Raw genomic sequence first — 25,960 nt, forward strand, 5'->3', positions numbered from 1 at the left:
GATGCTAAGTACTATTACAAAATAACTGAACAAAAATAAAAATAGTCAAACACTTAGGAAACTCTTCGGTTGTTATGTCAAGGAAGTTTGTGACTGAGGAGTGAGTATAAGACACTATTCAGGAAATATGCTAATAGAGGACAACAGCCTACATGTGCTTATTAAATAAAATTGTCTCAATTCTAGAGAGCTTGAATGCCCCCAACCTGATGGAAGGGTAAGATAAGAACTGGGAGGGCTGTCAAAAATGGTAGAACTGTCAAACTGAGGCTTAAATCCCTTCATCTCTTAACAAAGAGGGAAGTTAAAAAAGGCACATCTTTCTCATAAGTGGGTCATTGATTCCTAATTGGGTTGTATGAATATCTGGTTGAAACAGGAAGAGCTGCTTGATCAATATTTTAATCATGAAACTCACAAGCAGCAGTGTCCTAAATGTGTTTTATTGTTGTTTCTTCTTTGGATGTTGACCCTTCTTTACCCATTATGAAAGGTTTGCCAGCGTACTTTTCCATCCAGAAAAAAGAAAAGCCACTTAATTCACTGTAGAAAACTAAGCTTCTCACCCATGGGTTTAGAGGAATAATCATAATAACAATAACAACATGACAGTAGCTTTTGCTAGTTTCAACTTTTAAAACACGAGGTGAGGGAGATGAAAATAATACACACCCTACAATGGTCCTTATCCTCTCCCCTAAAGAAACAGCAAATGATCGTGTGATAAAACAGCCCCAAAAGGAAAGCAGAACAGGAGCAACAGATTGTACATCAACAAAATAAAATGCCAAGCAAAATAAAGCCCTTTGCAATGCTGAGACATGAAAAGGAAAGATGGGATTGTTACAATGACCTCCCCAAGAAAATAGGAGTTAGCCACGTGAATGTCCAAGTTCAAATTGCTCCTACCAACCCAATTTGCTGGCAAAATACCACCTCACTTTCATTTGTGTCAGGGCTTTTCACACTAGCTCCAGGGGACAACCTCTCTGCTGTGCGAGTTCTCACTTCTAGGCTGAGCGTCTCCATCTCTGAACCTCGGGATCCAAGACAGGCGGCCCCTGATTGTCCTCAACTAAACCACTGTCAGGTGGGGGGTGCCATTTGTGGCCCAAATGTCATGTCCCCAGTGTTCTATCTCTGGAAAGTGAATCTTCGACACTTTCTTTTTGCTGTCATGTATGTCCCCAGTGGATCTGCTTTAAAATTATTATTCCATCCCAAGCGATGTGTCCAGACTTTGCAACCTCACCGCACGTTTGCATGAGAATCTGGATGCTTCCCCAAGTCACTTCTTTCAAAGTTAGCTCTGGAATGTGATTCACTGTTATTTCCCTTCCAGCCAAAGGGCAGCTGAGGTTACAAAGGGATTGGACTAATAGTCCAAAATTCAGTTAAGTTTGCTGAGAACCAAGTGACAGCGGAGAGGGAGAGTTATGGGGGAGGGGAGTGTGTGAACTGTGGTCCTGGGGAGCAACCCAAGACCTTTCGAATAACCCCAGCTCAGTGCAGACTGTGGTGGACCGGCAAGGTGGCCCCCGGCCAGACCTTCCAGAAAGAAGCAGCTGCGAATCGGTCCTGCCAGTGCTCAGCCTCCCCTGTTTTCTCCTTGAGGGCTGGAGTTGGGGAAACTTCTAGGTTTCCTGCACCACGAGGGTGACTCCTTACCTGACACCTTCAGGTAACTGGCCTCTGGAGGTCCCCTCTGAGAGGCTGGCAAAGGGGAGCCCCCCACCTCTTGGCGTGAAGTCCTTAAGGGCTAAGCAAGCCACTTGACAAACTTTGACAAGCACCAAAAGAGAACTGAGAACAAATAAATCGGAAGAAGATAAAAAGCAAAGGCTAAAACCTCAATGGCTTTTTTTTTTCCCCTCCTCTGCTGTCGTTCCAGCTGTAGCCTGGGATTAATTAAGTGCTGCGAAGTCAGTGCCTGAGAGAGAAGGGGGGAAAATGCTTTCTCTCTCTAAGGAAGGAGGACAGGAACCGTTCTCACCAGTGAGAAACCTTGGGAAGTGAGTCGCTCTCGTCGTCAGTGTTTGTGGAGGGACTGGAAGGACAGGGGGGCTGTGCCAGGCTGGAGGAGGCTTGCCTTTCCGAAGCTGGAGAGGATTTTCCGGGGCTTCGCCTTCCCCTGCCTGGGAAGAATTTCCCCTCTGGTAGCAGCAGCCGCCGCCGCGGCGGCAGCAGCAGCAGCAGCAGCCCGACCTCCTCTTCTGGGGACCAGGGCAGAATGCCTGTGCTCGAGCGCTATTTCCACTCGGCAGAGCTGGGCAGAAGGTGGACGGCCCCAGAAGGTGAGCTGCCCGCCCCCCTGGGCAGCCGGCCGGGGTGCCAGCAGGGGCCGCTGCCCTGGGACTTGCCAGAGATGATCAGGATGGTAAAGCTGGTCTGGAAATCCAAAAGTGAGCTGCAGGCGACCAAACAGAGAGGCATTCTGGAGAATGAAGATGCTCTCCACAGCATTCCAGGTAAATGGACTGGGAGGTGTGAGAGGTACCAGGGCCAAGTCTGAGGACTTTCAAGTCCTTCCTTGGAGAGCCCAAGACATAAAAATGGGAAAAGGAAGGAAGGCAAACTGTACAGCGTAGGGCCCGAGGGCTGTGATTAATGAATGTTTGTTCTTTTATTGAAATGCATCTTAAAATTAAGAGTGATGTGGCAGGAGGAGCACGAATAGTGGAAAATCAAGAAATCTGGGATCTGGGCTTAAGCTGTCATTTGATTGTCCCGTGGCTTAAGTGAAATTTCCTAAGCTGCAGTCCTGATAAGGAAGGGAAGAAATTGGGCACTTTTTAATGTCTATCGTGTCTCTGCAATTGCTTGTTGATAAGCCAGTTGTCTCTGAGAGAATATTCTTCTTAGGTTGCTTTTTTGTAATGCTTTATGCAAAGTAAAATACATTTTCTCATGGTTTACATGATGTAAACCATGTATTCATGTTTCCAGGAATGAGTTTGAACTGAAAATTTTTTATGTCATGAGAAACTTAATAAACTGCCTTGCCTCAATTTCCCCTTTTGACAAATGACAATAATACAAATTTCCCCATTGATATTAGGAAAATTCAGTTCACAAATGTGGAAATGATGATTCATAGGAGCTTTGTCACGTTATAAGAATGTGCTGTGTTTGGGACAGTTGAGAAGAACTTTGCTATATTTTTAACAGTGGGGACCACACCACAAACACATTTAGGATCCCTTTGGAGGATCCCAAGAGACTCTGATAACACCGTCAACAAAAATGCAGGGTGTGCTTTTCCTTAGGGAATATGTTGGTAGATATTTGGAAAGTGGTGGTTCACTTTAGAAGAACGAATATGAGCATGTGTTTATGCATTTGAAGTCTTGGCTAGCCCGATGAGTGGAATCCTGACATGCCATTGGTGGTGAGAGATGGGGAACTAGATGGAAAAGCTATACCAAAAATTACCTCTTCTTCTCATGGAAAGAGACTAGGAAATCAAAGCTCAGCTAATTTTGTTTTTAATCACTTATGCAGAAACTTTTTAAAGTTGCCTAATAATCTAAAGAGAACATTATTAAAAAATAATGCTCTGGGCAAGAGGAAAACAGATTTGAAAGGAATTAAAAACAAAAAGTGTTGGACTCTAGTAAACAATGAATACTTAGGAAAGAGAAGGAAACCCATGAGACTGAGGTTTATGTGGCATTTGGGAGATGGATGCCCAAGGAAATGGGTCTTGGTCAGAAAAAATGAGGTAATGCTAAAGCCATCCCATATTTCATGTGAATTCAAGAAAAATGGAAAAACCCACCTGGGCAGAAAACTTAACTATGACACTTCAACTTTAACCACTCTTGGTTTGTTTCAGTCTAGTGAATGATTAAAATGCATATTTCAAATTACAACTTTGGTAAAACTACTTAATCTAACAGATGTTAGTTTGTCTGTAGAGATATGTGTATATTATTATTTATATTATGTGCTAGTGGGCATCTAATTCCTGAAAAAGCAATACTATAGAGAGAAAACAAAAGCCCTACAACATTTTATCACTTAAAGTTACATTTTTCTGGATGTTGTGAAGTTGAGCTAAATGAGTCTCAATGTGCCCGCAGGCCCCTAACCTCTCGCTCAGTGCAATATAGATCAGTGGCCATGCTGGTTCCCAGGGAGGCTGCTCCCTCCTCTGCTGGTACCCTCGTCCTGCCTGCCAGGAAGCAAGATGTATTTCAGCACCTCCCCAAAAGCTGCCTGTTTGCCTTCTCTTCTTCCTTCCCTGCCTCCCCAGCCTCAAGGAGATGATGGACTCACAGTTTCTGACATGGACAGAAAGCCATTTTTCATCCGTATATGCAGCATGAGTCCATATGATGAAGCCCTAAAGGCGAGTTGCTTCACTTTCCAAATTGTCTTAGTCGTTCTCTCATCTTGTTGCTGAGGCTGTGCTTCCTCCTCTCATCAAGTGCTCTGTACCATTCTCACCCTACCAGCATGATGGTGAGGGACTCGGGAGCATGTGTAGATTATTTCCAAAAGCCTGGCATCTTTCTCTTTTTACAAGGTCTTGGTTTAAACTGACTTCAGGTTGTGTACAGGGTTTAAGTAGAAGGTTCTTCAAAAAACACCAAGCCAACCTCATGCTATCTTGCTCTCCCTCTCTGTCTTTCTCAGATCTGACCCTAGCCTCAGAATCTTCAGACAATTTAGAAATACTTTGACAAAATGGAATAATCTCTGTTCCTCCACAGAAACTGCCCCTAAGACTTACCTTATGCTTGGAATGTCTTTTTGACATAGGCAATTGAAATTTTTCATTAAACCTACAAAATCCAGCTCACACATCCCTTTCTTTGCAATGGTTTTTCTGCTCTCTGCCCCCCACCCCTAAATAGTCCCCCACAGGCATCTATTCCCTCTCTTTCACTCTCTTTACCTATAAGAACTTCACATATTGCATTTCTAGTACACAATGTTGGCCATGTTAGTAACAAAAAACAGGAAAATTAAATACCATAACATTCTATGTGTATTTCAATGTGTGATAACAGATAAATAAGTTTACATTTCTAAAAACCATGAAACTGCAGGAATTCTGAAGAGAATCAACAGTCTAGAGAACTTTAGAGACTGAAGTCACCGTTTCTTAGCAAACTGAATTTAACAGTAAAAGTTCTGACTTTTCTTTTCCTTAGTGAAGGACATTATTATTTGTACTCGTACTTCTTAGTCAAGACTGGAACTTTGTTTCCTAAGTGAAATAGAAAAGTGCTCAGAGATTTTACTTAGGTAATAAAGGGAGAAAACAAAAGGATTTGTGGAAAGATAAATGCATACATAAGTTTTCATGAGAAATATTTAAGATGAAGTATACTGAACTGTGAGTGATGGAAGACAGAGAGGAACAAGGTCTCCTGAAGAGAGCAAGCAAGTTCTACAGAGGAGCTCATACATGGGAATATCTTTGCTAGAGACTAATGCAACTTTTACAGCAATGGGTTGGATTTTGTTTGTTTTTTAAGTCTTTATTTAACAGGAAAGGACCAAAGGGTAAATAGCACAGAAGTACTAATTTTTACTTTTTGGAGTATAATTGCTTTGCTAATGTTTCTGCTATACATCAGCCTGAGTCAACTACATGTGTACATTTATCCCCTCCCTCTTAAGCCTCCCTCCCACCTCCCTCTGTGTCATCACAGAGCACTGAGCTGAGCTCTTTGTGCTATACCGCAGCTTCCACTAGCTATCTATTTTACACATGGTCATCTCTCTCATTTGGTCCCACCCTCTCCTTCCCACCCACTCCCCTCCACACTCCAACCCCCATCCCCATGTCCAGAAGACTGGTCTTAAAAAAAAAAAAAAAACAACAACAAACAATAGGTTGGGGGAGGGAACGGGGGTTGATAGGAGAAAGAGAGAGTCTCAGCTTCACACATCTCGGGGTGTGCTTCTAGGCATGGCCCCAGGAGCTGGACAATTGGCAGAGGCGCCGCTTGCCCCAGAGAGGGACTCTGGAATGTATTGGCATGCTCAGATTTGGAGTTTTATCTCAGTTCCTTAACTTGTACCCAAGTATTTAATCTTATTAACACTCATCATTTTCCCTTTATGAAGCAAATGAAGGATGCCCTAATTGTCTAGTTAACACAAACGGGACAAATAGTAATTTAGAGACTAAACAACTTGTCCAGACTTTCACATTGTGTCAGAATCAGACCATCTCAATCTTCCTAAGGCTAGTCCATAAAACTAAGGTGATCAGGACACAAGCTGTATAATTTAAATTTAAACCAAGACATTGTTTTATGGATTATATATAGACGAGCAAACATGGGGATTCGGGAGGCAAGATAAACCTTGGTCCAAGCAGAAAAAATAAAATTACCATGCAAAATAAGTCAAAGAATTGTGCCTCCTTTACATTTTTAAACTCATTTGTGGGCTTCAGGTTTAAGTCAAATTTCCAGTGCTGAGAAGATTCCCGAGGGGAGATGCCCCATCTATTATCAGTAGAAAATAAGCTTTCAAGCATGGTGGTGAGAGCATGCCCAGAAGAGGGGAGAGGGGAGTGGAGAGAAGTAAGAAGGACAGAGAATAAATAAACGGTTTCTTAAATGCTGTGAGTGCAAATATTATTCTAATTGTGATTCTAGTCAGCAGCTTAAGACTAGACATCCCGTAGCAGGACTTGGTCTTAGTTGAATAAATAATTTGATTTCAGAATTCAACCAAATAACTGCAAGCTCTGCAGCTGTGTAACTTACCTTTCATTTTGATATCTATGGTCTAAATTTTACATTATGTTTTACTTATTCATTAAGCTTGTTTCCATTTCAATAACCTTTGGTTACAGAAATATATAAAACATACACCTCCCTAAAGAAGAAAAAAGCATTCATTTTCCCCATAGCCATTATAACTTGTCCTGTCTTCAAGGAGAATAAAAATATCAGAAATTTGCTTTATACTGAGCCCTGAAAATCGAATGACTTCAGAAGAGAAAATATCTAAAAACAATTCACTGATTCCAGAAAGTAAAATTCAAATTGACAAAGGGGCTATTTATGAATATCTCAAGTATCAATCATGATATACATTAAATATGTTGAAGACTGAAATTTTTATTATTATACAACAAGGAGCATTTATTAGACTGTAATATACACCAGGGGCTGTGGTAAGTGCCAAAGATTCACGGAGCAATCAAACTTATTAGAAGAACAATTATGAATTTATGAATCAGAATTCCATCTAGAGCTTCACTTTGAAAACAACCATTTTTGTTAGCTTAAACCTCTATGTCAACTCAAAGTATTGGCTATAAAAACTGGCCAGTAAAATTCAAAAACTCTAGTAAAAAATTCAAGCGTACTTTCAAATACTCCTCATTATTAATGATTTCATTCAAAGCAGGACAAATTTCTTTGATCGAAGAATCAATTAGTCTTAATGGTAGATAACTTGACATTAATCCATAGCATTTTTCTGTGTTCTTGTAGACATTAGCCTCCTCTCAATCTGCTGTTGTTGTTTAGTCGCTAAGTCATGTCCGACTCCTTTGTGACCCCAGGGATGGTAGCCCGCCAGGCTCCTCTGTCCATGGGATTTACCAGGCAAGAATACTGGAGTGGGCTGCCATTTTCTTCTCCAGGGAATCTTCGCAACCCAGGGATCAAATCCATGTCTCCTGCATTGGCAGGCAGATTCTTTACCACTGAGTCACTAGGGAAGGCCACTCAATCTGTAGCTACTGGATAATAATCATTGACAAGTCAATCCAGTCTTTAAATGTGAATGCAAAATTGAATGAAAACTGAGACACATCATCTCACTTTGAAGTAAACCTGTTCTTCATCTGACTTCCTAGTTTTCATAAGTGGCATCACGCCCGCAGAAACCCAGATTCAAAACTTCTCCCTTCAGCTCTCCAAGTCCAGTTGGCTCCAAGTCCATAAAATAAGTTGAGTACCAGGGTGTCGTAGTGTTGAGATTTTTAAAAGTTTAAGACCTGCCTCTCTGTTGTGAACTGTGTAAACTGTACAAATTACTTCACTTTTCTGCGCCTCCATTTCCCCTCCTTTACAAAAGAGAGTTAAAACAGCAACCTCTACAAAAGGTGAGAATTAAATGAGATGGTATAAAAAGTACCTAAAAAAGAGCCTATATCCTACCCCATGCTCAATACGTGTTCACTGTCATAATTGTTGATATTGCTGCTGTTTCCTCAACAACTTACATCCATTGCTTTCTTTCTATTCCATTACATGACCCTGAGCTAAACCTCAGGTTGTTTGGTCTCTTATCTTCCAATAGCCTCCAACGCCAGTACTCTCTTTGCACCCCTTCTTTGTCCTCCGTCATTTAGATAAATAACATCAAAAGAAAAATCAGAATACACCCCCCTTTCAAAATCATTCAGTGATTTTCCGTTGCCTATGAAGATAATCCAAATTCTATTATTCTGCATCCCACCTTATTTGTCATTATTGCCCTCTAAGCCCTTGTATTGGAGAAGGCAATGGCACCCCACTCCAGTACTTTTGCCTAGAAAATCCCATGGATGGAGGAGCCTGGTAGGCTGCAGTCCATGGGGCCGCTAGAGTCAGACACGACTGAGCAACTTCCCTTTCACTTTTCACTTTCATGCATTGGAGAAGGAAATGGCAACCCACTCCAGTGTTCTAGTCTGGAGAATCCCAGGGACGGGAAGCCTGGTGGGCTGCCATCTATGGGGTCGCACAGAGTCGGACACGACTGAAGTGACTTAGCAGCAGCAGCAGTAGCAGCAAGCCCTTGTATTCCACTGTGACAGGACAAGCATCCCACAGCCTCCAACTTGCTTTCTGCTTATCATTGCAAATGCCTAAGATTACTTTACTTGCCTCCATATCCCCAATTCCTGTCATCAATGAAGACCACACTCATGTGCCATACCCCCCACACAGCCTCTCTTGAGGTCACCAAGGAAGTATGCCTTTCTCTTCTGAAGTCTTACTGAACTTTCTTGGTATTTATTTCACAGGCAAATCACTTTTTTATTTTATTATAATTAATGTGTATTTTCTTCCTCCCCTCCTAGATTTTCAGGTTTTTGAGAAGCTAGAGAACATTCTATTTTCTTTGTGTTCTCCCTAGCATCTTTCACATGTCAGCTGCTCAATACACTTTGATAAGTGAAAAAAAGGAAAATTATCAGAAGGAATAAAATAGCTTACAAGTTGCCATTAAATGCATGAATGAACTTTTTTTCTAGGCACAGATTACTTAAGAAATATGAATTCTAGCTCTTCCTTTTAATGGAATTATTTTTAAACTTATGTTCTGGCAGAAGATCAGGATTAGTCATTACAGCTTTTAAAGGAAAAGAAAAGAATACACAAGAGTGAATTTCAAAACCATTAAAAAGGTATAAAGTATGTGCAGAACTCATATGAGACAGTTCTCTTTCATATAGAGTTGTCATGTACTGATAATTATCAAACTTTAGAGTAAATGCATGTAAATTATGCCTGCTTTTATATACTTTTAGAATAATTACTCTGTTCATGAATCTTGGAACATTTTACATCAACTAAAGTTTCAAAAGTTGCTTCTTTTACAGATAACACTCTGTATATTCCTCAACGTAATTTCAAAAATAGAATGCGGAACGTGTGTGTTTACCCGGTTCTACAAATGAGCTTTTGAGGGGATGAAGCTGAATGAAGGATGTTATTCCCACGTCCTCTGCTCTTTGCTTAGAAACAGCTTCTTTTTTCTTTTTTTCTCTCTCTTTTTTAAAACAAGGCTGGTTTCACTGGACAGCAAAACATTGACTTTTGTATCTAATTTCTAGAAGGAAAACATTAGAAACTTTATTGTTAAAAGACCGAAAGCTCCAGGTTATTTATTAACTCACAGAAGTAGCTGAAAGTGTGTGCTCTCTTCTATTACGGGATTATTTTCTCTCTTTGATTATCAGTACACTTCAAAGTACATGGTAGGTACATATCACCATATCAAAAATATGATATAGAGCAAAGCTCAAAGTACTTGTGACTTAACACAGTGCACTAGCCTGGATGTACTCACAATGTAGACCTTGTTCTTCGTTTTTCTGTTTATGTCTCTCTGCCTTTCCATGTATTTGTATTTAGAATTGACTTTAATCTCTGTGTGGGTGCTCAGTTACATTGGATTCTTTGCATTGTGACCCCATGGACTGTAGCCTGCCAGGCTCCTCTGATGGGATTTCCCAGGTGAGACTACTAGAGAGGGTTGCCATTTCCTCATCCATGGGATCGTCCTGACTCAGGGATCAAACCTGTGTCTCCTGCATTTCAGGCAGATTCTTCTACTGCTGAGCCATTGGGGACGCCCTAAAATATTAAGAGGTCACTTCAAGAGTTTGGATTTGTATCTGTATACTTGTCTCAAATTTCCTCAAACTACAAACTTATCAGAGACCCTTGCTTCAGAGTACTTCTCACCTAGAACAATCCACATGGCATGGTATTTTATAAATTATAAAGTGAGCCCATGTCCTGAGCATTTTGTTATTACTATGTGTGCTTAGTCACTCAGTCATGTCTGACTCTTGCGACCCCATGGCCTGTACCCTGCCAGGCTCCTCTGTCCATGGTATTCTCCAGGCAAGAATACTGGAATGGGTTGCCATTTCCTTCTCCAGGGATCTTCCCAACCAAGAGATCGAACCTACATCTCCTGCATTGGAGTCAGACTCTTTACCGGCTGAACTATGAGAGAAGCCTTCTATTACTATAGAAGAAACTATAGGTTACCATCTTCATCATTAGTAATAAGATAAAACCTAAAAGTCAGCCTTGTGTGCAACTGAAAAGCATAATCGACAAGACAAAGCAGGGTTTAGTTGTATATGGTCTTAAAAGTGAGTCCAAGGGGCCACGCCTACTCCAGAAAACAAAATACCTGGAGATAAAAAGATAAATTTTGAAAGATATTGAGTAGCATGCTATTGCATGTACCTGGTAGTAGAAATTGGAAGGTGGAAAAGCCAAAAAATTGTAAAATAAAATCAGATGAGAGATATAATGGGAATGAATACAGATCTTTGGTCAAGGTATTGAAAAAGAAAATTAAATAGTCAAAGGTAATAAGACATATAATGTAATCATTAGAAGTTTCCCATTGAATCCCCAAATGTTCCTCAACCTCTGGAATTAAAGCCAAAGCACAAGATTCTATTTCTTGCTTCCTTCTCGATCTTTTTTTTTTTTTTTTGGCATGGCACACAAATATTAATATCTCACAGAAATCTTTAGACTTGATGAGCACTTCATAAAACCCCAAAACATACTCATTTAGAGGATCTCTGACAAAAATTTCATTCAAAAATTAGAATTTTCTGAAGAAAATGACTGAGAAAGAAAAGAGAAGGGAACAGGTAAAGCCAATCATAGGGCACCAAGAAGAAGGTAGAAAGATGAGGTCACTGCAAAAAAATTGGATCCAACTATAAGAAAGTGTTAGTCACTCAGTTGTGTCCAACTCTTCGTGACTCCATGGACTGTAGCCTGCCAGGTTCCTCTGCCCTTGGAATTCTCCAAGCAAGAATACTGGAGTGGGTTGCACTCCCTCCTCCAGGGGATATTCCCAACCCAGGGATCGAACATGGGTCTCCTGCATTGCAGGCAGATTCTTTACCATCTGAGCCACCAGGGAAGTAGCTAAACATAAGAAGCATAATCAAAAACACATACAGAAATAAAGAGGAAACCAGTCATTGTTAAAAACATTTGTCACAGGGATCTCACATTTCTACATTCAAAGGTAAAATAAATGTACCCTGTTTCTTTTCTTCCCCTAAACAAATCTTCCTCTTGAACCCACCCTAATGAGGGGTAAGAAAATTTGAACTTGTTAACAAGGTGGTGGCCAGTTTCTTCTGGATGAAGTGACTTCTTTTGGATAAATACTTCCCTCCCCTTGCTCCTCTCCAGGGTGCTCTCTGGTGGCTGTGTCTCAGGTTCCCACACATTCATCTGAATGTTTCAACCACACACAAGGCAAAATGCCAATCTGAGACAGGGAACCATGTCCATCTGACCACTGGGCCCTGTCTGATTCTCCTCCCTACAATTCTCCAGCGTGTCAGGAGTAGATGGCCTTACTCTGTGCCATAGCACCTTTCCCAAAAGGAGGAAGCTTCAGTGTTGAAGAGACAAGAAACCATATCCACAGCCTACTTCTCAGTGTTACTGAGATCTGATAAATGAGAGTGCCAGAGGTTAAAGCATCTGCCTGCAATGCAGGAGACCCAGGTTTGATCCCTGGTTCAGGAAGGTACCCTGGAGAAGGAAATGACAACCCATTCCAGTATTATCACCTGGAGAATCTCATGGACAGAGGAGCCTGGTAGTCTACAGTCCACAGGGTCGCACAGAGTCAGACACGACTGAGTGGACTTTAATTAACTTTATCTTTTCACAAGAGCCAATTCTTAAGATCATTGTTCTGCCACAAACTCACACACACACACACACACACACACACACACAAATAAAAAGCCTTACTCTGATGAAATGATGAATAGTGACTCCTTCTTTCTCTTTTCCCTCTTACTACAGTATTCCTAACCATACCCAGTGGATGCCTCTGGTAAGGTGGATGGGGAAGATACACACAAGAGAGTGCAAAAGAAAACTCACATTGATCTATTTCCAAAAATGTGATCTCCTTTATGCACTGGTTGTGCTACCATGTGCTGAGCCCTATACTTGAGAACTGCCTACTCAATATTATTTATTTTAGTTACATTCCCACGCATGTGCTGAGTCCAATCATTCTCCCCTTTCTACTCCCTCTCTCTCTTAAAATATGCTTGTGCATTTCAGCAACCATCTCAGTACTCTGACACAGAAAGGTTCAACTGAATGATCATAATGCATGAAACAGGATGCCTACAAGTCACACTTTTCTGATCAGGTTCCCCGTTGAAAGCTGAAGTTTTATATCTGATGCAAATTGAAATTGTTGTCATAATCATACAGGCATTGTACTCAGCTCAGGTCTGATACATTATCACTGCTTGAATGTGCTAATTGGAAATTTCAGAGAGTTGTTTTTCTCCTTTCTCTGCACCTTGCCCCTAGGGAGAAGATTAGGTTGGAGGGCACTGGGAGAAGTGTATTGATATGAAGAGCAGGAAGATTACATATTATAAGAGGGGTCCTTATTTTTTCCAGTGTTGTAACAGGAACCATTATTGCCTCCTCCTTGGTAGCTGATACTGTTTCTCTTTCTCTGTCCTATCTACACCTCACTTGAGGTTGAGATACATCTTTTGTGCCCTCGTTATCTCTTTTGAATAGTAGTTGAGTTCTGTGATGTTTTTCTTGGAGGAGTACTTAATTCTACAATAGAACAAAAGAAAATATTTCCTTGTCAATTAAATCAGTATAAAAATCAAGAACTGTGAGTTCACAGGACTTATAAACTCTAAAGCAGGTGATTTCTACCCTCTTTAATCCTAAATGCCCTATTCTTTGATTTGGTGATCATGCACCTAGAATGTGAACAGATAAAATTAGACTAAAACAAATTTGGCATTGAAAACATTTTTGAAAATATTTCGAACACTCCAAAAATAATAAGAACCATTCTAGGAGGTCACAGAATGGAAAATGATGTTTCAATATTATGAACAAATATCTAGCTTATTCTACAATGCAATAAGCATCAGTTGAGTGGGAATGTATTCCCCATTTAGAAATAGAAGAAATTGAGACCTATATTTACTGGTTGTTTATTCAAGATACTCAGAAAGCGAAGTATGTGATTCAAATTTCTAGGTTTATTCAATTATTTAATTGAACAACTATCTTCTGAGTGTCTACTCAGCGCACAGCATTGTAACTGTACCTGGGAGGAACGCAGAATGACATGAGATTACAACCTGTTAGAAAATACAGGTCTATAAACAAGTTACTGATATTGAGGTAGAATGGCATATGTTTTAAGATATAGTAGAGATAATACTCTGTAGAAACGCTGAAGAAGGACCAAGTCTATTGATTCAAGAAGTTTTGTTTTGTTTTTTAAGTGATTATCATGTGCCAGTCTTGGTTCCTTAAAAAATAAAAATTCATGAACCAAGAAAGTTGAGATAAATGGATGAATAGATGGATAGATGGAGACAGACATAGACAGATAGTGCAAGCTAAGTAGGTGACGTATGTTACACTGGAGGTACCTACACTGGGCTTACCCAATGGCTCAGTGGTAAAGAATCCACCTGTAATACAGGAGACACAGGAGATATGGGCTTGATTCCTGGGTTGGAAAGATACCCTGGAAGAGGGCATGACAACCTACCCCAGTATTCTTGCCAGAAAGATCCCATGGAAGAGAGCTTGGCAGGGTGTGGCCCATGGGGTCACAAAGAGTCAGACACCACTGAAGCGACTGAGCACACACAAATACCTACAAAAGTCAGCTCCAACACACAAGAGAGTGATTAACTCTGTCTGAATTATGGGTGGTGAATGAGTTTTCAGAGGGGAGGTTATTTTGAGGTACCATTCAAAGTAAATTACATTTCTCCAAATGAAGAAGAAATGGAGGACATTTCAGAAAAAGGAAATAGTAGAATAAAATGCAGGGAATTCTGGCCATGCCAAGTCGTGAGAAATTAGTATTTTAGGAAGATGAGAAATACTTCTAAGAATGAGACTAGAAAGGCAAACTTGGGGGCAGGTTACCAAGGGCTTAATCTGCCTTTCTAAGGAATGTTTCCTCCAGGCAATGAGAAGATTTCAAATAATTTTAGTGGGAAGTGATAAATTTTACATTTTAGAAAGGTCACTCTAGCAACAGTGGCTGGTGGAAAGCTGGACTTGGGTAAGGATACCAATGAATTTCTAACCATCAGTTTGGTGTTCACTGAAAATTTTGAGATGGTAAATATTTTTCTTTAACTTACAAACCAACTTTCCCAAGTGCTATAGCATCTTACAAGAAATAATACACAAATCATCAAGTCAACGCCCTATACCACTTGACACCACCCTATTCTGAAGAATTTACATCCTTGAAGTTCTTTTATCCAGACCTCCCATTCAAAGTTATGCTCATCTTCTCCACAAATTCAGAACCTGACACAATTTATCTTCCCAGTCTCAGAACACTCTATCCCTCTTACTTTGCCAAGTTATGTTTCTTCCTATCTTCAGGTTGCCATGATTTTCTTAAGCAAACAACTTTTTCAAGGCTATGTGTCACAGGATGGATGAGAAAATGTATAAGAAAAACTCAGTTCTTATGTAGCTTATAATGTATTGAGTTAGACAGAATTACTTACTCAAATACAAGAGTGTGACAGATACTCCATGGGGAATGGACATTAACTCACCCATCTCTGTAGTGAGAAAGGCTCTGTGTGGACTGGTCATGATAGCTATGTCTTTAAAATAGTTAAGATTTCAACAAGATGTGACAAGGTGACTTTCTTGGTGAAGGAATTAATATGAATGTAGGTATAGAAGCAGAAAAGCACAAGAAATTGTTAAGAAATGAAGATTAATCAAGTTAACTTGCTCTGATGTTTGGTGTAAAGAGTAGTGGGGAAAAAAATGAAGACATGATATCAAAAGGACCAGAGTGGACATGAACAAGGGGTCTTAACTTTTGTAGAACCACTGAAAAATGCTAAGGGGAAAGTAGAGAAGTCTTTGCTCTGTATAATAGAGAGTGCCTTCAAGATCATCTAGTTAAACTTCTGCATTTTCTTAGGTAAGAAAGTTTGACGTACTTAGAGGTTACACAATATACTTGGAAACAATTCGAGCTTCCTTGGTGTGCAACCATGCCGTTGACTCAGCCATGCTTTCTGCCATGGTCCAAACTTCTCTACATGATAATCTCTCTAAATCTAATTTTCTATCCTTTTTACTCCCAAGTGCCAGCATCTCTGTGCTTGCATTCTGTAAGTGTGTGTTGTCTATCTTAAACAGAAGCAAGAATTATAAATGTACCCATAAATGCATACTTAGCTGTGTATGTATACAGGTATCTTTCTTGTTTTCAACTATAAATTGTTGTGGGCAAGTTCCAAGCCCTCTCTTGGTAAATTTCCCCATCTAGAGTGTCTGCAGTTCACTAAAAGGGCAGTTGTTCACCAGAAAAGAATACTAGAGGTGAGAATTTAAACAGGATGGTGAGGTTAAAGGAAGTTACATATAAGATAAATAGAGATGGTAGTTGCTGGTCGCTAAAACCATCATAAATGAAATATGTCTGTGACTCTGTTCTGCTTCTTTCTGCCTGTCACTTGGAGACAGAATTTCATGGTGGGGGAAGGGTGGGCCAGACAGAGCCAGTGTATGTGGCTGTTGGTAGCTTAGGTCTGTAGTGCATTTGCCCATAAACCATTGAGGATTAACATCTTGATCCCTTAGGCTCTATTTGCAAACATCAGTGTGGTGTTCAGAAAGCAAGTTGAAGATTTAGCTACATTTAGGTGAGATTTGATGAAGCTCATCCTTAACTATCCCTTTTGTTTCTTGCTTGCTTCTGTATGGTGTTTGTGTTTGCAAAGGAAGAGTATAGCCTTTCGTGGCCATTTTTCCTCCTTTTTCCTCTGAAACACTCTCCTTTCTCTCTGAAGCCTTCTCGGCTGCTTGAATTGTACCATTCACAGTCTGCTTGCTGGTTACCACCCAAATAAGGTAGTAGAAACATAATTGAAGTGGCTTCTTCTTTTTAATGAACAATAGACCTTGTTCCGTTAAAAATAAGACCCTACTCTGAATCATTACAGAAACTTTTTTGATGTTTAAAAGGAAATGTCAGTGACTATGAGGGAGGTGGCAGTGGACAGAGTTTTCTGATGTTGTTCTTAATTAATTGTACTTCATGCTCCCTGTACCTCGGGCTCTCACTGAGGCAGAAACGGTGAGATGCCACAAAATAACCCTCTCTCGAAGTATATTTGGCCTGACAGGAAACAGGAAATACCAGAAAAGATCACAAGAAAAGCTGCAATCATAAGATTTCTAGCCTAATTCTTTTGACGTCAGCAGTTTAGATAAGTCAGATAAGCAATCACAAGCATCCGCGACTGCTACAGTGCCAATCCAAATACCCCGAGTGCATCTTCCACCCTTTTGAACTCTCTCATTGTTGTTTTGCCCCAGCCCTCCTCTCTTCCCCCCAAGAAGCATATCCTGAAATTGTGAATTATGGATTAATGTCAACATTAAGGTATTCAAAGACATTACACAGAGCTTCTAAATTGGTCCTATAGCCAATTCAGCTTGCTCAGTGCATTATAAATCTTGGATGAAGCTGACTATTAATAAGATGTAGAAACTAACTCTGGTTTGTCTCAGAAGGAGTTTGCTTCCTAAAGTTTAACTTTCCCAATCTTGACAACTAAGCTACGGCTACAACATGTCTTTGATAATAGGCTAAAAGATATACTAGCCTACCCAAAATATACCAAAGTATTCAGTGACTCCAATCATCGTTATTATCACTTTTCTTTCGGCATCTCCACCTCCATTCCACAACAAATTATTTATGGGTTGGTTAGATATACACAACACACAGAATATACTCCCCTATGAAAAGTTTTCAAAACTTCAGAACCAGAACTATGGAATTCAACCCTTAGGTCATAAGCCAATGCACATGTATGAGCTGTTCAGAGAATGAGGTAAGAGATTAAACCTAAGATTTAGATCAATATTGCAATTATGTGTAAATTTAAAATAAAAAATGTTGAGAGGAACTTATCTATACAACATCTAATTCTAAAAAGATTTGTAAGCTTCTAAGAAGGTCATGGACGGAGGAGCCTGGTAGGCTGAAGTCCATGGGGTCGCTAAAAGTCGGATATGACTGAGCGTCTTCACCTTCACTTTTCACTTTCATGCATTGGAGAAGGAAATGGCAACCCACTCCAGTATTCTTTCCTGGAGAATTCCAGGGACAGGGGAGCCTGGTGGGCTGCCGTCTATGGGGTCGCACAGAGTCAGACACAACTAAAGTGACTTAGCAGCAGCAAGAAGGTCATGATACGCCATAAGTATACAAAGACATCCTGTCTGGATAAAAGATAAAAACCATATAGTAAAGTAGGAGGGAAGGAGAATAAATATACAAAGTGATTGAGCAAAACTGAAATTTGAACTTCCTAGCAGGCAGGGTGAAAGGGAAAACAGTATGATTTCAGCATTCATTGAAAAAAATTTTTTCCTGGCTTTAAGTATGTGGAGCAAGTTTTGATGAGGGCTCCCTGTATGATAATGGAGGATGTCCTTCTTAGGAGTTTGATATGCAGCTATACAGAAATTCATCGCAATGAGGAAGTTTTACAGACTTTCTCAGTGAAAGATGGTTCCACAGAGACTATTCATTGGGGAGACAAAAGTGAGGTGGCCCAATTGTGACTTTGGGGTGGTCTGACCTAGGCAGTCAGACATAAAAAAGAGTCAAGAACATGTGCATAACTGTGGGGGTGAGAATGAAAGTGTGTAACCTCAGGAAGGAAATGCAAGCTTCAGCTAAGGGTTCAGTTCTTGCAAATATATTAAGTTAGGTTATAGCCACTGGGACATCCAACAGTTCTACTAATCTCATAATGGGTGTACCTGCTTTTATAATCATTAACATGAAAAGAGAAAAATTAAGAAGCAAATGCTTCCTCTTAGATGGTAGAAGTGATTTTATATTTGCCTTTGGTTGTGCCAGACATTTGGATGTAATTAAATACATATTGGTAAGGAGTCCTAATTAATACATGAGTGATTCTTGAGGCTTTACTGGATTTTTTACTTGCTACTCTGTACTTTGAGTACCAAAACTAAGCCCTTTATTTCATCTATGTTTCCCCAGCATATGAACCCACATAGATACTCAAAACATACATGTTGTATTAAAAGTTCAGAGTAACTAATATCTGAATGCATTTTTCATTTTATTTGAACCCACTTCCCATACTTCACCTAACATTCTGCTCAGTGAAAGCCCTTTTAATATTTCCCATGGATTCATAAAATTGAAAAAAGTGTATATGTTCAGATTAAGAGATAAATACTGTATTCAAGGAAGCACAGTAAGTATTGAAAAGAAGTGGATTTATTCCTATTCAGTGCAAAAGTGATAAGCAGCTGGGTGTCACTGTATCAAGAGCTGCAGTCCAGACATCTTTTCTGAGACCACTGCCAAATAAAACTCACCGAGGAGGGTTACCAATGTGTGTTGGGACAAATTAATGCCAGAAAGAAAACAGGCTTTTGCTTTGCCCAATTATTATATACTGGACAATGATCTTGCAAAATAAGTAAGGAAAAGAGTAGAAGATGAGAGAAAGCATAATTGGGCTTTCTAAAAAGAACAGTAGAGTTTAGAAAGGAAGAAGGAGGCCTGAGCAAGATAATGCCAAAGGTACGAGAATAGAAAGGGGTGGATTGAATGCACTGGAAAGACTTGTTACTGTGTCTTCTAACTTCTTAGAGCTGAGCTGCTCTTCCTCACAGGTTGCCATGGTCAAGGTGAGCCCTTTATTATAAACAGTTGCAATATATTTATATTATCAGTGTTTGTCAAGCTAAGCAAGTTGAATAACTTTGCACTTTAATTGAAAACCAAGCTTGAACTAAGGGACAACCAAGATACATGCAGACAGGCATGCAGTACACTAACTACTGTAAGATGACTTGGAATCAAGATAATGTTCTCTAGAGACCTCTGGACCCACCTTTGAGGTTGTTGAATTCTTTCTATAGTCACTGTTGATGTTTGCTCTTGCCCCATGAAGTTGAAATTTAAAGATCATAAAGGCTCGTTTCTCAGGGAAACTTCAGTTCTCAACTCCTTGGAGAACAGACTCCATTTTTATAGGGTTTATATTCTTTCCTTTTAATCTTATGAAAAATTAATAATTGCCTACTACCCAATGCTGCCGTCCATGGGGTCACGAAGAGTCAGATATGACTGAGCGACTTCACTTTCATTTTTCACTTTCATGCATTGGAGAAGGAAATGGCAACCCACTCCAGTGTTCTTGCCTGGAGAATCCTAGGGACGGGGGAGCCTGGTGGGCTGCTGTCTATGGGGTCACACAGAGTCAGACACGACTGAAGTGACTTAGCAGCAATACCCCCTTTGGCCCTATCACTGGGGATACTTCCTTTTACTTCATTATCATGGTTAAAAGATGGGCTCTGGAGTCAGACTGCTTTGTATTTTTACTAAACTCCTTGGACCTCAGTTTTTCCTTCTGTAAAATGAAAATAACAATAGAAACTACATTATGTGCAAGATCAAATCAGATGGTCCCTGTAAAGAAACTAGCAAATTGTTAGTATGTAGTAAATACTTTGTAAGTCTTAATGGTTATTATCCCACACTATTCTTATTTCTAATAATGACTCAGAAGTAGTAAGGTAGCCTTTTAGTTTATCGTTGAAAAAACAGGGAGCACTTAATTTGCATTCCTTCATCCAAGGTGCATTCCTCTGAGTCATAAATAAAGTAGGAAGAAAAGTCATAGAATAGGATTTTGGCCTAGTTATATCTGTAATTCCAGTGATACAATCTTAAAAGTACCCTTTACTTACCATTTTTAATCAAATTTTCATCTGTTATACATTAGCATATAAAGTGAAAACTAATTATTCTAATCATGGAATTGTCAAAATTTTCTGATTTATTTGGGGTGAAGAAATGGGATTTAAGTTTTGGTTGGGTCAGAGTACATGCAAAAGTAATTTCTAAAAGCACATTGAATTTGCCGGTATTTGGTCATCAACTAAGTCCTTAGCTAAAATAAGTTAAAATGTGAGAGGCTTGTGTTCTCATTTTTGAGTAGTCAGCTATTTGTGGTATGAATGGTGACTCAACATCAAAAACCTGTTTAATCACAAAGAGTATTTTACTTGAATTTAGTGAGACGATATCTGCAGACAAAAAAAAAAAAAAAGTCAGTTCATAACATGTTTCCATTAGAATTCCAGCCACAACTTTTTAGGAATCAAGATTGATCACTTTTGACAAGCAGCAGACCTAGCCAAAGCACCACAGAGCTGAGAAACTTCTCAGAAACAGGGTTTTGTGAGGAGATCAACATAATGGCTCATTTCCTAATGTAACTGGCAGGATTTGATGTCTTCTAGTTATGTTGAAGAAAAACCATTAGATTTCTTATGAGATTTTAGAGTTTCTAGTATCTTCAATTGGCAACAAAGGCACCATGAAATCACATACCATCTGCTTCCCCAAAATGTCCAAAGACACCTGAAACTACCCATGTGTTTGTTGAACAAAGACTGTGTCTCCATTCCACCTCCAAGGTCTATTTCTTGGGAACTCAGCAGCAAGGAAGAAATAACAATCAAAGGGAATTAAGAAAAAGAATATCTGGTTAATTGCTTTTAGAGGAATGGGTTAGTAAAATAATTATCCCACTTCAGATTGGACAACTCACTGTAGCCCTAGTAGATGATATTCCAACTTTTGGGGCAATGTTAGTTTCAGGAAGCTTATATTCCTCCCATCTTATCGCTGAAGTATCAGTTGGTGTTCTCCCAAGCTATAAAAACCTCCCAGGTAGTGCTAGTGGTAAAGAACCTGCTTGCCAGTGCAGGAGACATAAGAGAGGCGGGTTCGATCTCTGGGTTGGGAAGATCCCCTGCAGGAGGGGATGGCAACTCACTTCAGTATTCTTGCCTGGAGAATTCCATGGACAGAGGAGCCTGGAGGGCTACAGTCCACGGGACTGCAAAGAGCTGGACACCACTGAAGTGACTTAGCATGCATGCATGCTACAAAATATGTGATTTGGGAAAGATAGAATGAGGGGAAGAGGAAAGAGGGCTTTTTCATAGATGATATTTTACAGAATGCATAGAAAAACATACTGCATCTTATCTATGTACTTTAAAGGTCTATAGACCAAAATGAATTCCACTGAGAGCACTAATTTGAAAGAAAAGAGTGATTTACTTAAGAAATAATTTAATAGAATGTAAGGCTTTTAGGTTCTGCTATGAAAGTATCAGAAATACGATTGGGAAGTCAGCAACCTAAATACACATAATCTGCTTTTCAGATACATGAATTATGAATGAGCCACCCTGAGCCCTTGTTCAGCCTGAGCAGTGCTGACATGTCAAGTTGACCTGTGCTTTGGACCAGAGGTGGTCTAATAGCAACTTTACAGCATAGAAGTGACTCATTGTTGAGGCAGAGAGAAGATGGAAGAGTGAATGCAGATGCCATCCCAGGCTCTAATCTCTCTGGAGTTTCTCAATGCAATTATACCGAATTAATCAAATCCCTGGATGTGGAATCAAAAGACACCTTCCTACTTGCTATGCAGATGTAAACGTTCCTCTCTCTGCACCAGAGTCGGCCAAAGTGTGAGCCGTGGAGACCTGAGCTTTGATGGAACCTTGCCAGGAGGGCACGGTCTCTTGAAAGCAAGCCCATGTTTGGTTTAAGCTCAGAACGACAACTTTGGCAAGGCTGGGGGCAGGAGGAGGGTGGTGTTTTGCTGCATTTGAGCAGGAAAAACCAAGGCGCTAGGCATAAATTTCTCAGTTTTAATTATGCAAACTCCAAGAACATAGTGGCTGTTTGAATAATATCCTAAAGTCTACTTGATTAATCTCCCCAAACCATGCCTTTCAGTTTTCATAACTATTTCACATTCAAGATTTTAGCTCTCACCTCCTCACAGTTGAAATAAATGAACTGCTTTCATAAATAAAAGGCTAAAATCTTACTTTTTAATTAAGAAAATAGTGATGATGATGATGTTAGGGACATTAGATATCACTTTACTGAAAGTATTTGCTATAAATTCATCATTGCCCATTTACCAAAACTGAGAACTCTGCCATACCTGGAGAGGGACACACAAAAAATTACAAATTACAACCCCTTCCTCCTGAGAATTTACAATGCAGTATGGAATCAAGAAATTGAGCATGGAACATTATATAACAATTCAAACCCTTATATTCTGATATAAAATATTGGCCTGAAAAATTAGAATACCTCAGAACCAAAATGAATAATTATTTAAAGTTAATTGATAAAAATGAATATCTAATTAATCTCTCCTTCCTTAGCTGATAACCTTTTGGCAGAGTTTTTTTCCTGAATAAGTGTAATTTCTAAATCTAGAGACCTAATGCCCAGCATGGTGCTGACAGTATACTATATTGTATACTTGCAGTCTGCTGAGAAGATAGATCTTTAGTTAAATCTTCTCAACACACACACACAATGGTAACTAGATGGAGGTACTGGATATAATAATTAGTTTGATTATGGTGATCATTTCACAACATATATGTATAACCAAACATCAAGTTGGGTACATTAAATATATACAATTTTTTGTGTCAGTGAATCTCAATAAAGCTGTTTTTAATATTTAATAATAATAATAATAAATAAGAAGGCTTTGAATAATACCTGTCACTAAATATGTGCTCAGTAAAGTCCAGGTTTTAACCACTATGTAACACAGCTGGGGTTGTAATTCTCTGCTTCTGATTCCAAATCTAGGGTTCTTTTCACTTTATACATACATATCCTTTTATACATTCTACTTCTTTAAAAAAAAAAAGAGAAAGTAAAGTCCTCTGAGTTGTTTTGGTTGCTCTTTCAGGGCAAACCCCAGCGGGAAGACTGTCATACTATTTCCAAGAACATTATGCTGTGCATGGTGGTTGCCTTTAATATTGTAGATGCTCGGCAATGATTTCTGGAATGCATGAATGTAAATGAATGAGACAAATGCTATGAGCGTGACTGCCACCCTCTGTTTTTATTTTCCTCTTGAGTAAACTCAGTTCTTAGCTAGTAGCATAACAAATAGCTTTACTTCTGAATGAATCAATGCTAGTGTTAATAACATTGTTTATGGGGGAGTCTCATCAAGAGAATAAGAAATTCTTCACTAATTCAAGGATAGTTGTTTTAGGTAGAGAGGCCTGAGAACTAGTCTAAAATCAGGAATCCTTAGGCCAATAACTTAACCTTTAATGACTCCTCTCCCTCTCTTCCTCCCCCATCTAAGGAAGAAGGATACCCTTACCTGTCAAATCTGAAAGTTAAAGAGGTTGTGAAAACAAGGACAAGAGTACCTCTCAACATGTTCAGCTACTTAGCAATAGCCCACAGAGGTCACATGAGATGTAATCAAACCGAACCACCTGTTGGGTAAAATCCAACAACCTATTCATGAACCAGTAATCATTAAGTGAGCATCTAATCCATGCTGGGCATTGCACCAGGCCCCAGGGGGTACAAAGATGACTAAGACTAGCATACAACAGGCCAGCGATTGAGAATGCAACTCAACATACCCAGCTTTGAATCTCGGTCTGTTGCTTACTACATGTGATTCTTGGCAAAGTGTCTAACCCCTTGGTCCTCAGTCTTCTCCTATGTAAGTTAGTACAGTTCCTGGTACATTGCCAGACCTCAAGCATGGGATATTAGCATTACTGAACCAGCCCTCAAGGAGCTCATGGTCTAGTGAAAAGACAGAAATGGAAATAATCAAATACTCTGTGATCCTTGCTGTGATAGAGGGCAAGAGTCTGTGAGAGTGTAGAGGAGTGAAGCCTTATGGCCTCAGAGGTTACAGTGTGGTCATAAACTAAACTGTGTTCTCACGCTTCCACCACCTTCACAAGGTAAATTCTATCACTGTATTACATGGATGGGAAAACGAAGGCACCAAGCAGTTAGGACAGTCATCTTAAAGCCACACAGCTAGTGAGACAGAATTTGAACTCACATTTGAGCTCTCTAGAGCCAACACTATTAACCAAGATGGCACATAGCCTCTTTCCCGGAAGGATTTTCAAAGGATCAGAAAGTTGCCATGTAAAGAAAAGAAAAGAAAACCATTTAGGCCTGAGAACAGTAGCTCTGGGCTCCTGAAAGACTCTCTTCCCTCCTGCCACCTCATCCTCTCCACCTCCAATGCCCAGCTAGGCTCCAGACCAATTTCAGAGCCCAAACTCCCTCTCTAGAGTGGATCTGTAGTCATTTTCAAGACCCTAGATTGAACTGTAGGCTGAGATGGTCCTAGGAATGCACTAGAATCTATCAGCTGATTCTAGACCATCCTGAAGTCCTGCGGGGCAAGAGGGATAGAGAGGAGAAGCAAAGTGAGCAGGATTAGACCTGAGTTTGGATTAGATTTCCTATTGCCATTCCAGAGTCTCAAGATCATTCTGAACCCTCAAAATTGAAGTAGATGGAGAGAAAAGAAGAAACAATGAAAATGAACCTTTAATCGAATATTTGTTATCAATGTACCCTTGGGCAGGTTTTCAGTAAAATGAGACTAATACTAATTACCCTGCCTACATAAACAAGATTCTATAAGGGACAATATATGTGGAAAAGAATCTCGAGTAAACATAGAGAAAAAATAATGCAAGGGCTTGCAAAATTGTAGCCAGTGGCCTGGAAGAATGAGCAGAGTTTACTTGAGTTAACAGCATCTGATTAACCTAGGTACCTAGGGAATCTGGCTCCATAGCTGATAAAGATCACAGATAGCACTTAAAACCACAGTGGATATTTTGAGATTAAAAAGTAAACCTGAAATATCTCACAAAATCAAAGAAACTCCATACACCTATTAATATCTGCCCCACCCACACCCTCCAGCCCATTTCTCCCACCACCCTGGAAGTCAGGTCCTCTTTATTCCTTAGATTAGATTGCTGCTTAGATTGCTGCTATAGTCCTCTATCTGCATTTCCTGCTTTCAGCATATCGTCAAGACAAATTCATCCTGAACACAGTTTACTCCATCTGAGGCAGAGCTCTGCGTATACAACTCTACCTCAAAATTTTCCAGGGGCTTCCCATTCATCTGGCATCCAAGATGAATCATGAGTTGGCCTCACTCCTTTGGGCCTGACTTTCTGCCTCACTTTCCCTTTGCACCAACAGAACAAGGTGGTTTATGTTTCACAAATGCACTGTTACTTTCTCA

At 39.8% G+C, this 25,960-nt stretch overlaps 1 protein-coding gene across 6 annotated transcripts in view; it reads left to right on the plus strand.

The window, feature by feature from the left end:
• The window catches only part of PDE7B (phosphodiesterase 7B), a 369,928-nt gene that overhangs the window by 197,650 nt on the left and 146,318 nt on the right, over window positions 1-25,960 (plus strand). Inside the window, exon 1 of one of the 6 annotated variants that reach the window (XM_055535702.1) lies at window positions 2,186-2,468. The exons of the other annotated variants lie outside the window; for them this stretch is intronic. Coding sequence (XP_055391677.1) covers window positions 2,231-2,468 — 238 coding nt within the window. The 5' untranslated portion in view covers window positions 2,186-2,230. Of the gene's footprint in view, window positions 1-2,185; window positions 2,469-25,960 lie in introns of those variants that run through there. 6 annotated transcript variants of the gene reach the window in all.

The sequence above is a fragment of the Bubalus kerabau genome, chromosome 9 (assembly GCF_029407905.1).
Source record: "Bubalus kerabau isolate K-KA32 ecotype Philippines breed swamp buffalo chromosome 9, PCC_UOA_SB_1v2, whole genome shotgun sequence".
Taxonomy (NCBI): Eukaryota; Metazoa; Chordata; class Mammalia; order Artiodactyla; family Bovidae; genus Bubalus; species Bubalus kerabau.